The sequence below is a fragment of the Plectropomus leopardus genome, chromosome 16, assembly GCF_008729295.1.
Source record: "Plectropomus leopardus isolate mb chromosome 16, YSFRI_Pleo_2.0, whole genome shotgun sequence".
NCBI classification, from domain to species: Eukaryota; Metazoa; Chordata; class Actinopteri; order Perciformes; family Serranidae; genus Plectropomus; species Plectropomus leopardus.
In genome coordinates, this window is record NC_056478.1 from 12,881,462 (window position 1) to 12,895,838 (window position 14,377).

At 38.6% G+C, this 14,377-nt stretch overlaps 1 protein-coding gene across 1 annotated transcript in view; it reads right to left on the bottom strand.

The window, feature by feature from the left end:
* Positions 1-14,377, bottom strand: part of usta (uronyl 2-sulfotransferase a) — a 79,078-nt gene that overhangs the window by 14,158 nt on the left and 50,543 nt on the right. Inside the window, exons 4-6 of the mRNA XM_042504039.1 lie at positions 13,229-13,384; positions 1,131-1,210; positions 876-1,029 (exon numbers count right to left, since the gene is read on the bottom strand). Of these exons, the coding sequence (XP_042359973.1) occupies positions 876-1,029; positions 1,131-1,210; positions 13,229-13,384 (390 nt within the window). The remainder of the gene's footprint in view (positions 1-875; positions 1,030-1,130; positions 1,211-13,228; positions 13,385-14,377) is intronic.

Consider the following 14,377-nt stretch of genomic DNA (forward strand, 5'->3'; position numbering starts at 1 on the left):
AAAATACTGAGTTTTATGTTAAAAATCAATGTTTTTCCTGTTCAACTTGTCAGAGGAGCTTTGTGTGGCCGACATGAAAACGTCAATGGCTCGTTCTAGATTAAGTGTTGTTCTGGGCTAGTAAAGAAACATGGCACGTGCCAAATGGTGATCTCTGTGGACGAGGACCGGTTTCCTATGTAGATATAAACAGCTCATTCTCAGTAAACGAAAACACATCCACAAAAAAACAGGCTTATTATATTAGACTCCATTTAATCCTATACACTGAACCTGAGTTTTGACAAGTTTTTTGAGAGAGACCTTCTATTCATCATAAATCTGGTACACTGTTATGGCAAAGAATGCGCTGCTTATAAACAAAAAGAACTGATTAAGGTGACTAATGCTAGCATAATAATTCCCGTAATACAGCCCCTGTCAAATCTGAAAGGTAGGTGCAATGGTTTGGCCACAAAACCCCAGCCAATCAATCAACAGGCCCTGTGTGCTCGCATGACTGCACTCTGTGCGAGACTCCAGCAAAGAATCAAAAGTAGTTCTCCTGAATGAAAAGTGGTACACCTCACATTTACATTTATGCATTAGTAAGCAGTTCACAGGGTCATCTCAATAGAAACTTAAGAGAAGTTCTTATTCCTCGACCATTAAAGAGTTTGAGACACTGTTAGATGAAAGTGCAACACTCAAAAATATGTACTTATCTATGAATCATTTACTCAAAGAGGAGACTCCTCTCAGAGGAAAAACAACATCACACTGGTATACGCATCTATAAAACCGTAAAATACAGCTTGAAAGCATGGAAATCTCAAATTTGTGCTCAAGAAGATTGAACTGTTTTTCAAGCCAGAAATAATAAAGAAGGGTCTCACCAGGTATCGCTCATCATCTTTCATCCCTGGAGTGCGGATGAGATGGTTCTGTTCGCCCCTCCAGTCACCGAAGCGACGGAAGAAGTAGTTGGAGAGGAACCGGTTGATGGGGTCCCGGATTATGTTGATATAGACAGGCTGCTCTATCCTGAACCTGACAAAGACAAATAAAAATCAGCACAAAATTTCCGCTCTGGACCAACAAATGTTAAGAGTTACTGTGTTTCCAAATGCTGTTGCTGAGCATCACTGTACCTGGTAAAGTTGAGGAAGTGAACATGCCGCGTATAGAGGAATGGCTGAGGGATATTACTGATATTCTTCATGAGATCCACCTGAAAAAAAGACAAAAACAATGCACATACAGTTAATTTAATGTGTCTCACAAAATTAGATAAAACACAGTTTCTGACAATCATCTGAGTCATGGCAGAAATCAAGCAATTATCACTTTTATAGACAACAATCACAAGCATATGTCAGCTCCTGCTACTGTACAGAGATTTTTAAAAAATATTTTGAAGGAGTTGGAGGGATGTGCGTCAGGTTGTAGGTGATTTAACTAAATATTTGTTTATGTGATAAAGGATAAGCTAACCTGATTCCTTGGTATCAAGGTGTCTAAAGGTATCAGACATTTAAATTTAATGTCTTTTTAGACCTTTGTAAGATAACTTAAAGCCAAATTTAAGACTATTTTTGGACAGCTCATCTTTTTCTTTTTAAAGCATGACAGGTAAGTATATATGCATACTGGGCCTGGTAATATTTCATACCTTCCTGAATTTTCAGGAATTTTCACAGACTGAGCTCTGGTGGTGCGTGCTGTGCACAACGTACATTGAGTCTAACATAAAGAGGAGCACCTGTATCTATGACGGTATTAAAAAAAAACATACAGTACCTTGTAAATTTCCAAATACCCTGGTATACTGTAATAATGTGATACTGCCCAACCCTAGTGTAGAGGTAGGTTTCATGCAGTAAAATGGTTAATAGAGTGAGTAAGGTCAATGTACATTTTGCCACAAGTAAGCGTAAATATAAGCTAAAAAAAAAAAAGTATTTGGTCTAGTGGCACGTAACATCAGGAATTTGGATTCTCACATACAAAGCTTGATTCATTTTGATTTTCAAAATTAAAAGATTTGCCAAAAGACTTGAAATCACTCAGTCTGTCACAGGTGCACCTTACGACCTTACATTGATAGTGACTTCCTAATGCAAACAAAAAACAAACTACTGTCAGACAGTCATCATCCCTAGTGGTTGGATGTTTGAGCTGAGCACAAAGCCATAGTTAAAGCTACACTTTGGCTGTGTATTTATCTGGTTCTGGGTCCACCTTGATTTGATTTGCAGACTCTTCCTCTACAGATTGACCTCACCACAGTTTCAACCTCTGCCTTGACTGAACAGCTTCACATTGTTTCATTTCACAATATTCATCAGCATAGATCTTTTTTTCCCCTAGGTCATGTCATGCACAGGAAAGCCAACATTTTAAAAGCAATTCTTCCAAGCGTCTTCTTCCGCTGCTGCTATGACAGATTAAAAAACATCCCAAAGGCGTTCCAGGTCTGCATGGAGAGGCAGGCTCTCAGTAGCCAAAACAAACTTAGAGATATCACAGTAGTCTCACATATAGCGAAGATCCCTCACATTAGCTCTCTGACTAAGGGCAATGCAACTGAAACCTCTCAGTCATTCCTCACATAAATATTGTAGCTGAAATAATTCTGTATGTGACATCTAGTTATCCCAGTCACATATACAAGACATTAATGACTTTGCAAGTCATGTCTCTGCACAAGTGGAGTACACAATATGTCAAATTTCAAAGTAATACAAACACATAATAACGACCCAAATTTGTGAAACGGACTGGTATTATTCAAATAGGTCAGAATCGTAGGAAAATGTCTGGATATTTAAAAAGTAGACTCATTCAACTGACAATACTCAGGTGTTTCTAGTGGACGTTTGCCAGATTACACAGATTAAGAGTTGAAAGGTACAGTGCAAGTGCTAGAAGTGTCAGAGATCAGAGGATTTTTCTGAGAGCCCAGAATTAACAGATATAGGATATAGTCCATGAATTTATCATGAGTGAAAGTATTCGACTAGTTTTTCCCCAAGTTTCGTTATGGTATGGGACCCATTTTTCCCCTTTTCAAAGTGAATTTAATTTTGTCCTTTAATCTCCCCAATTTGTAAGTACAGCAGCCCCTGTCCAAACTAACTCCACTGCTGGTCTGTGGAGCGTGTAGACAGCCATGAGCTGCTTCCCCCTCCGTGACACAGGTTGTTGCCAGACACTTCTTTTTCCTGCCAGTAAGCAATGCAATAATCTAATTTGTTACATCCTATTCACATGCATCCTATGCTCCATGTTGCAAGGCTCCTCCATCAACAAGCTGGCGTCAGCATCGCAGAGACAAAGACAAGAGGTCTGCATGTGGACAGTGGGGACATGTCCCTACCAGTATGAGTGAACTCATTCACATGATCCTCATTCAGTTTTGTGCACAAAAATATGGGACAAATCGCATCTTTTACTGATTCAGTAAAACACAGTGCATGACAGTTTTCAATATGCAACGGGCCCATATTATACCTAATTAAAAGTCAGTTAATTTCGGTATTCCATCTCGGATGAAGAGAGCACGTTATTACTTTATTCTCATTATATTATATTATATTACTAATATTTCAACTTTCTTCTCAAAATATTATAACACAATTCTCGACTTCTCAGAAAACACAGAAATGTGGAATATGTTTTTAACATGTACAGAGTTTTGGAAAAGAGCTGGACTTTCTAGGGCTTTCCAAGGCTTTAAAACCAGTTAAAAGAAGAAATTAATCATCGATGAGAGTAGGTGCTGCAGGCACATTTAGAGAGCCAAACAAAAGACGCAAAGGAGGAGAAAAAAGTAAACTATGCCTACATGTTTTTTGACTCAGCATGGATGACATTAAATGAGAAAAGCTGATCTGTAGCAGAAAAAAATACCTGACATCAATACACAATGCCTGGGAGCCTTATGGCATTTTACTCAAGTATAGACTATTTTTATATTGTTCATTGTCACCTTTGGCCTGAACTTTGTGTTTACTTATAAAAGAAGACATTTCCACTATATATTGGTGCATAAAAAATGTGTTTGACGCCAATCCTCTAAATGTAACAAGAGAAATTCACTGGCTTCAACATACATTTAAATGAATTTATTCCAATTATCCCCACTATCTAAAACAGCATCTTGTACCTTTCACTTCATTTTATCAAGACATGCACTCTGCCCAGCTCTATTTCTCTATCCCGCAAGCTAAGAAAACAATTGGCAAAAGAGTTTTTATGTTTAATGCCCCAGTAGTTTGGAATAATTTACCTGGTAATATTAGATCCATTTCAACACTTGTATGTGTGTATGTTTATGTCTTCTTACTTTGAAATGAACTTCTCTTGTTATTAACGAAGCTGTCTATATCTACATTTAAACACGATTGTAGCACTCACACTCTACTGTTTATCAGTTATTGGCCCCTTTGTGGTTGTAATGTTTGCAGTTTTTTATTAATATTTTTTTGTTGTTTGGTTTTGTGCATGAGTCGCTCGATTTTGTCTGCTGTCTGTTTGTACGTTGTCACATATATGATTATTTTTCTATTATTTTTGCATCTAATTACTTATTCCATCATTCTTCTCTTGCTATGTAGTGTCTGTGATTAATGTTGGGACCACAAAAATTGCTCAGGGAAGATGCTATGTTGAAATGAAATCTACACACTTGAACAGAGATATGATCCCTTACTGGCTTCCCAATGGAAAACACTACCAATAACTAAGCAGAACACACTACCGAGCTGGACGTACAATTAATGAGAATGGAAACAATGTCTCTACAACGTTTTGTGTGTGCTTTGTCCCTACAGCCCATGTGTGGCCTCACCCATCAGTTTCTAGGAAATATGGAGATGCAGAGTGTCAGGGTTTTGGCGAGGGGCAAGGCTGGCCCAAATAGCTAACAGCCAGGCTAGATTGGAAACACTAGGAAAAGTAAAAATAGTTCTCTACATGAGTAGTTGACAAGTGGAAGTTTAAAAGGATAAACACAAAGGAATAATGAACAACAGCTGAACACTGTACAAGTGGAATTCAATGAGTCCCTCTGCTATCCAGACAGTTACACACAGGCCAAGGGCAGAACAAGACTGGAAACAGGGGAATGGGGGGGGGGGGGGACAGGAGGCATACACATGAAGAAGCAGAAGAGAAAAAAAAGGTTGCAGCATCTCATTTTCGGAAAGTTCTCAATACCCCCAATGATCCAGATGTTGTTTTTGAAAGTCCTGAATAAAAACAGGTTCAAGGATTCCCTTCACAGGCACCCAAATGGATTCTTCAGGCCAAAATCAGTTAGAAGAAGTGGTTTCTTCTGTGAAGCTGAATTTAAGAAGTCATGCTTTGAGGTAAATTCGAATGTTAGGATGCTCACATGCACACACCGAAGTGAGAAAGAAATAGGAGTGCATGGAGTTCAGGGACATCTGGCTTGATGCAGAAGACATGGAAAGCTGGATGAAATTGGAAATAGCAAGGGACTTCCACCCAGATAATACAATACTACTTTGAAACTGTGTGTGACAGCTTGACACGGTCTACATGGAGTGCACACTCCATGTATTTGCCATTGAATTCACAGATAAGAAACCTGTGGCTGCCATAGAAGCGAAGGGTTCAGTAGAAGTTCAGTACTTCTGCATTTCTATCTTTCTGAGCCAATGGGAAGCAAACTCAAGCATCTGCTGAGAGATCAGTAGCACAATCATACAGTTATACTTGTGAAAAAGTATCAAACTTTTATAAAAACTTTAGTCTTGCAAAGCCAGACATATGTCGCACTGTGCTAGCGCTGGAGAAAGGTCTGTTTTGACCCCTCATAATTCCACAATTAAGAGAAAAAATGCCAGGTTGTTTGTTTTTCTTTCCATAACAATCACCTTGTGCGCCACTATAAACCAGGGACATATCTACTGTTTGGAAGATCAGCAGTTCAATGCCCAGCTCCTAAAGCCTGCATGTGGCATTGTCCTTGGACAAGATGTTGAACCCCAAAGTGAGATTGTCTGAAAAAAACAGCAACTGAGAGGCAGGTGACAGCTTGTAGAGTTGTGTGGCCACAAGTGCTTGAATGTGTGTGTGAATGTGTGAAAGTCCATCCATTAAAATCCCCACAAACAGAGTGAGGAGGTAGGTCTGGCTATGCAAGACTAGTTTCATGCAGCAGCAGGGATATGTTAATGGTCTGAGATGGGTTTGAACACATCTGAGTGGTTTGACCCTCTTTACACCATCTTTCAGCAAATTTTAGCATTGATTTCAAGGTTCTCTTAATTACTTAGAAGGCACTTAATGGTCTGAGTCCTAAAAATATCTATTAATCATCTTTTATCCTTATCCCACCCTGCTAATATTTTTGAGATCCTCGGGCTGTGGTCTTCAATTTATTCAATAATCTTGGCTTAAGACTAATAGCCCTGACACACCAAGCCAATGGTATTTGCTGTATTCTGCATCATTAGCACTAGTCGGCTCTTGTTGGCTATTTTTTGGCCGATTCAGCATGTTGAATCATGGGCGGAGCCTGTTGGTGAGACAAATTGCTCTGATTGGCAGATCAGCTCAGCACATAAGAAGAGAAATGATAGAGGACAGGAAACAAACAACTCAAGTCAAGAGGGCGTGAGATCAAAACAAACTTGTTATATGAGATAAGACTATTTTTTAACCACTGAGCTCTTTAGCAGAAACAAGAAACTATTTGTGGTACTGTTCGCTAAATACCCTTTGTTCTTTCAACATCGGTTTGTGTTGTTAATGTGCTAACTGGCTAACTATCACTTTAAATTTGTCCTGCCGGTCTCACGCAGGAGCAGACTGTACATTCTAGCTGGCTGTTGGCTGTAGTCCTTGTGGTGTGCTCAAGAACAAATTTTTGGCGGAGACACAGGCGAAAAGAGACAATGCAACAGTCAGCCTTTGTCGTCACTAGTTCTTTGATGTCAGTTTGGTGTGTCTGGGCCTCAAGGGGGACAGAGCTTGGGAGATAAGAGCTCCAAGACTATGGAAAACTCTGCCTGCAGAAATAGGGCAGGCTGAGTCAGCGGCTTCGTTTAGATTCATACTTTTATCGCACCGCCTTCCCGGATTGCACCTGATTCTAGTTTTTCTTCAGTTCTATTAATTTAATTTTAATTTGTATATAGCTATTTTAGTACTTTTGTCATTGCTGTTTTTTGTTTTATTGCGAACCACTTTGTAAGCACTTTGTTTGCTATATAATAAAAATATTATTATAATTGATCTGTCAGATCAAGTTTTGCCAGTAGAAAAAGACATCAACTGGCAGACCCTGTGCCACTTGTCCATTAGAGGGGAATTCTAGCTGCAATTCTGCGATTTCTATGAATTGAGAATGATTCTCTAACAAGGCTTCCAGGGAAGATTCAAGAGAGCAGCTGGTGGGCCAAAACACTGTCAATAAAACATTCCTTGTAAACAGAATCTACAAACACCAAGAGACAACAAGCCTGGTTGCTTCAGCAAAAGAATCTTTTTTTTCTCTGAAAAAGAATAATTGATTGCAGTAATTCGTCTGAGTTTAGAGAGGTGGCTGCGGTGGCACCAACTGACAGACTTGAAACTCACTATCGACTGAATAAAATCTTTCTTTGTCTTCTTTTCGATTTAAAAGGCTCTTCATGTGAGGGGTAAATCATAAAAAATATATATGAAAGCACTTCACACAACATCTTCAAAACACTGAAGATCCACTAAAAGTTTTCTCATTTTCTCAAATCGATGCTTACTACGATACCCAAGTGCCATAAATGTTTCTTTCTCTGATGATGTCAGACTTTCTCGATATAAACTGTAGATTTTGGTCTAAAGAACTTAAACTGTATTCTGTCGTGTCCTGTCTCAACAGACTGAATCACACTTATATAAAGACCTTTGGAGCAGAGAGCATCGATCAGCTGAGAAACTGAATGTGCTGTTTGAATGTCCTGCTCTCATAAACTATGTATAGGCACCTGTTACGTCACAGCGCAAGTATTTGGACAGCAACAGTAATATGTATACTTGTTTATGTACACAGAGAAGTTAATCTGAGGCCCCAGTCAGATTTGGGTTTAACACCCTCCCTCTTCTCTATAAACTCAGTACATTTCCACTCACTCTGCTTCACTTTTCTGTGGATCTCTCTTGCTATAAAATGTAAAACTTTAAACTTTCATTAGCGCTGCAGAAATTAATTCACCTCTCCGGGTCCCTCCTGCATGCTCTGTCTCTATTAATTCATTTCAGTTCTACATAAAAAAAGAGTTTTCAGCGCACTGCCCCCCTCGGCGATTAGTCCAGACCAATTAGCCCGGAGCTAACCCCCGAAGCCCCCTCCCCCACGCTCAAGTTGATGTGCAGACCCTGCACATTTGGCACTTTTGGTGAGTCTGTGTGTGTCTGTATTTTCTGACCCAACCCTTTGGTCTGTCTGGCCAGACCCCCTCTCATTTACCAGGGAGAGCTGCAGGGAGGGAAAGTAGAGGACAGTCTGAGATTCCAGGCATACCTGCAACCCCCCGACCCCCGCCCCCCTCCTTCCTGAGCCCCCGTGGCGCCCACACAGGGCTCATCAGGGGAAACGGAGGAAGAGCCAAAAACCACAGAAAGCTGCAACTGCTGATCTGCATGCAACTTAATTCAATTTGTCTCTATGTATAACACTTAAAAATGAAAGAGGGCTAAATAATTGACACCTGTGGTGGAGATAAATGCACGGGCCAGACATTATTGAAGAGAACTCTAACTCAAGCGGCTGCTTACATATAGTTTGTGTATCTGCTTAAAGACTCTTTATACAAGTGCACGGGAAATGAGAGCTTTACTCAAATCTTCTCAACTGAAAAAAAATAAAAATAAAAAAAATTAAAAAATGACATCCTCCATACTACAATAGCTGACACATCATAATATCAACCTACTGATTATTATTAATGATTTTTAATATTACCACCCAGCTGTTTCATTATTACTGATTTTTATAAATTTATTGTATTTTACACCTGTTCTATTATCAATATTGTTATAATTATTGTTCTTCTTTTTATTATTGTTTATTATTTTTTATAATATTTTATATAATTAATATATAAAATAATAATTATTTTTATTATTATTATCATCATCATCATCATTATTATTGTTTTTTCATTAATTCGATTTCCCCCTTACACACACACACACACACACACACACACACACACACACACACACACACACACATATCATATAATAAACACTTGTGCCATATTTGACACATTTTTCCAAATTACCTGCTTCAGCAAGATATTATTATTAGAATTACTATGTCTTTTTATTTAATTTATTTTACTCTTCTGTGGTTTTTAATATTCTATATAAAATATGCTTAAAATAAGATGAGCCTTTCTTGAGTCCCATTGAATACTTCTTACATGGACATCTAAGAGAACACATCCAGCCACACACATGTACAATCAACCTGCAATGAACATACAGTATCAACCCCAAATCCCTACACCCCCAGAATATTGCACAGATGCCTTAAGAACTTAAGAAGAACTTAAGTAACTGCAGTATATCGCCTCGTGTTTTCTGTCTGTCCTTGGACCTTGGATTTCGCCCCATTCTTAACATAGTTGCACAAGGTAAAGCCACAACTGTTTTACACTGTTGATTTTGTTTTTTTGCACGAATTAAAAAAAACCTACATTAAAAAAAGGCTACTGGCTTAAAAAAGAGTTTTAGCAGCCACTCTCAACCAACTTTCACTAAAGCGACTTTGAGTTTCCAGGAAAGCTCTATGTAAATACAGTGTATTATTATTATTAACTTCTTCTAGCACCCAAACCAATTCACTGTAAGTGACCAATCTGTTGCTTTGAGTGTAGATGGTTAGATGCTACTCGGGAATAACTGTTTACAATCTTTGTTTGAACTGGGGCCAGTCACTTTTTGGTGTTTGCGTATCTGTGGCTGTGTGATGCACATACACAGCGTTCACGGCTGTGGAGCATCTGTCTGCTGGTTAATGTTTTCGGTAAGAGGGAGGAAACAGGATCCCACATTAACGCAGACACACTTACTTTCTGTTTCTGGAGTTTTTTTTTTTTAATTTCCAAGAAATGTCTTAAACCTCTCTCTCCTACAGAGCCTTTTCCCCCTGTACTGAAGGGGACAGATGGGTCACTATATGCCACAAATCTGCAAAAGCTCTGCAAAGTTCCAGACGAATAAGGCACCTTCACTTTTTGGCAACCCACAGATGAGGCTACAACCCTGGGCAAATCCATTAGTGGACTGCTGGGAGAGCCAGAAGGGAAAAACGGTCCAAAAACTGCAGACTCGAGCCAGAACCACAACTGATGAGACCAGCATCTCTAAACTTAGGCGACGTGCGTCTGGATCTGCGTAAGTCAACACACGCAGAAGTACACACATGCAAATAAAACACACAAAGAAAGAGACGCACTTAATAGAATCACACACAAACACAAGCACAGACGTAGACTCTTAAACAGACGCCCCTTTCCACAGACACTGGTATGCACACGCTCTTTCTGAGGAGCATTTCTCACAGAGGTGTTTTATGTCCAGAGAATTAATGAGTGCAATGATGTTCTGCCACTCTGTGTGCAGCCAGCATTTCAGGGTTTGATGAATGGATAAACAAGTAGCTGTTTCAATATTGGCTTAACGTTTACATCAAATCGGTCAGTAATAGTTGGACATATTTAGCATCCGCTGACCGTTCGAAGTGGTTAGCAGTAGCTTATCCCTAAAGGATGCCGTCAATAACATCATATGAGGATGTGAGTCATCGCTGCAACACTCCCACACCAACACACAGTTATGTCACGTTTTGACCCAGATGACTAAAAGAGCTATCTCACTGGTGTGAAATGTCAAAAGCAGAAGTGCATATGAGGAAGTTTGAGTCTTGCACTGATTCAGGGGAACTAAAATATGTCTGTACTCTACAGAAAATAATTGAACTCAATCAAATTCTGTTCTTGGGCCTCCATCAGGAAATGTCAAAGGTCAGTGGTCAACTATCCTGAGCAGCATCTCTGGAGCACGGTGGAGGAACTTTACAATGGAAACTACATTTACCAGAGTAATGTATTTTTCATGATAATTTTAAGGTACATGTATTATATGCAAGTGTTTCCAATTTATGCTTGTATTTGATTACTTTTCAAAGGGGAATTATTGTACTTCTTCTTTCCATGAACTTGATGAACTCACTGGAAAGCGCACAAAAACCTTGTGCACAGCACTGTCTGTCCTTATAACTTGGTACAGGTAAAGGGCAAAAAGCCACAGGCAAAACATCTCATTATTATCAGTATTTGTATTTTCTTTACATTTGTATAATATTTAATACAATATTTATATAATTTTTTTTTTAATTTTTGCATCTATTTTTATTCTGTCCAGCAGCTACTATTTACCTGTAGTACTGCGCTGCTAGACTTTTCAAAACATGTTGTATGCAATGTTTCAAATGCAGAATAAATAAAAACGACAAGCAATTCAGCTTGCACGTGTGCAGTGAATTTACTTATTTACTATCAAAACATATGATGGGGGGGGGGGTGCCTTTATTTGATCATAAAGTTAAAGGAAAAGGGAAGAATAGACAGAGAGAGTGGACAATGTGTACTAAAGGGCCACAGGTCCGAATTGAAACCCGGCTGGTGCTAAGCCCAACTGAGGTGCATGCTCTACCAAGTGAGCTACTGGGGCACCCTGAGATTGTCAAAGATTAAACCCACTAAAAGTATATTACATAGTACAATTCCCCTTTTCATCTGTAGTATCAAAGTAGTATCAAAATGCGTTTGCACAGGTAATAAGACACAAAATATACTACATTAATAAAAATAGTGCTGGAATGAGATTACTGTACCATATAAATAATTTTTAGTACTTTCACTTTTATTATTTGTGTGTATTTTGCTGATAATACCTCTATACTTCTACCTATGTCAAAAATTGAATGCTAGAGCTTTTAGCCTGTGGCACAGTGGTATTTTTCACACTATTAACTTGTGATTTTACTGAAATGAAAAGTATAAGGGTTGGCACAATATCAGATTTTCATAACATGATCATCACAGCCAAAAGAGTTAACAAGAATGATATTACTGTGGTATCTATAGAGAATTTTAAATTATTCTTTTAAATTATTCTAATAAAAGTATGAGTCAAACACATTTTTAACTTTCCTTAAACCATCTGGTCACGACCAGGTATCTGTGAGCCATCCTGCCAAAATCAGGGGTTGTTTTTGAAATACAGTTTGGAGTCATGGTCGCATCAAAACACACAGTGCACTGTAAATCAGGTCCTAACGTAGTTGGAAAAACTTTTATTTACATTACTTATTTGTTTATTTGATGAAAACAGGGATTAGTGGAAAAAAGCCATAGAGAAAAATTATGTGTTTAATCATTAAAAAATCTGTACTGTTTAGATGTGCTTTTTGCGTTGGCATTCCCACTGGCAAAGGCCAGCCCTTCTTAGCGTCTCAAAAGGCTGCGGTTTTTTTAAACGAAAGCAGTTTTTCCTCTGTAAAAACAATACTCATGTCCTGGAGATATTTAAGGAAGTAATAAAAGGAGATTCCCCATTCATCAGCCTTGTTCTCTCACTGAATGAAAGACAAACTGAATGAGCTCCTGCTGCTTGTTGTGTTCACTGTGACCACACAGTTAAGTGCAAAATACAAATCAATAAAGTTTTTTTCCAAATACAGTAAGTGTTAGCTATACTAAGGATGCTGTTTGTTTCTTTAAGGGCTTGACAACAGCAGCTGCCTTGAATCTGACTGTTTAAGTGAAATTTTAGTGATTCTGGCCTGGATGAATATTTATATAGAGTTTATGAGCGCATAAAGTAGCAGCTTCAGAAGTGGGATCGGGAAAACCACAGGGTTCAACAGGGGACCAAACAACAAAATAGGGTGGATTTTAATTTTTAATTCCCAGAGGTTAGCATCATAACAAGATACTATGCATACTAAGTACAAGATATGATAAAATAAAAACGTAAAAATTCAAAGACAATTCTAACAAATCCCCCATCCAGCTCCAATATTCTTGTGTACGTACCTGGAAGTGCATCATTTGTGTCAACCACAGAATGGATAAATAACAACACATCATAAAACCTCTGACCCTTAAATCCATCTTCATTTACATTTACACTTCATTTAACATTAACATCATCTCTTTCATCTTACCTGTTCATGTTTTGTGAGGCGTGTTTTGTTGTGGATGTCAGAGGAAACAAGGTTGAACTGGTGTTTCTCAGCCAGTAATCTTAACAAGATGACCACTGTTCGGCTGCCGCACTTCCCCACACGGTTATAAACCACCTGGCTGGGGAATGGGAGCACCTGCGAGCACACAAACACACACAGAAAAACATAAAGATAATGAAAGGGAAAAAAACACTGAAATATTGATTAAGCTCAACAGTTTCTTATTGTATGTTACTCTCACTTGTGTAAGGGAAGTAGTGTTTTCACTAGAACATTCAGATTTTTTTAAGTGGGGTTGTTATGGGGTACAAAGTAAGTGTATTACATACAGTAAGGGTCTGCGGTTAAACTTATTTAGCCACCTAAAAAAGTTCCACCTCAAAAAAAATTGGTGTATATGTGTACGCTATATTGAAAATATTTTTAACACTTTCAACTACCCATGTATGATCTAGTCAAAACCACCAGACTCCACTGACAAAAAACAGTAGTTTTTCCTCTCTGAAGACAAGAGCTACTGCTCTACCACTACCTCGATCAGTTAGTTTGTTTGTGTAATTGTGCAACTTTGGGAAATTCAAACTAACCACTTTAAAAGCCAAAGTCACAATAAAACACAAACAAACTAATTGATCAAGGCAGCAGTAGACCATTATCTCCTGTGTTCAGGGAGCTAAAATGGAAAGGGAGTCTGGCTTTGGAAACCACTGTCTGAAGGTAAGTTAAAGCAGTGAAAATATTCTAAATAAAGAAAAAGAAAGGACAAAAACTGAAAAAACCCATTAAACTCTGGCTGGATTATCATGCCTCTTTTTCTTTGACATTTGACCTCTGTTTCTCGCATCTACTCTGCCTGAGGCTGGACTTAATTTACCCTGCATCGTATTTCCTTTCAACTACAAAACATACACACACATGCATACTCAAATCCACACACACACACACACATATTGGGTGTTGGCATGCATGGTCTCATCTCTCATATGCTCATTCTTCCACTGAACTCAATGAGTCAGAGATTCGGCTCACGTCCCTGCAAAGCAATACTGATGCCACTTTTCAGTGTTTCATCATGCACACACACGCTATAGGATGTGGACACCTCATGACTCACCAATTAAACAAGCA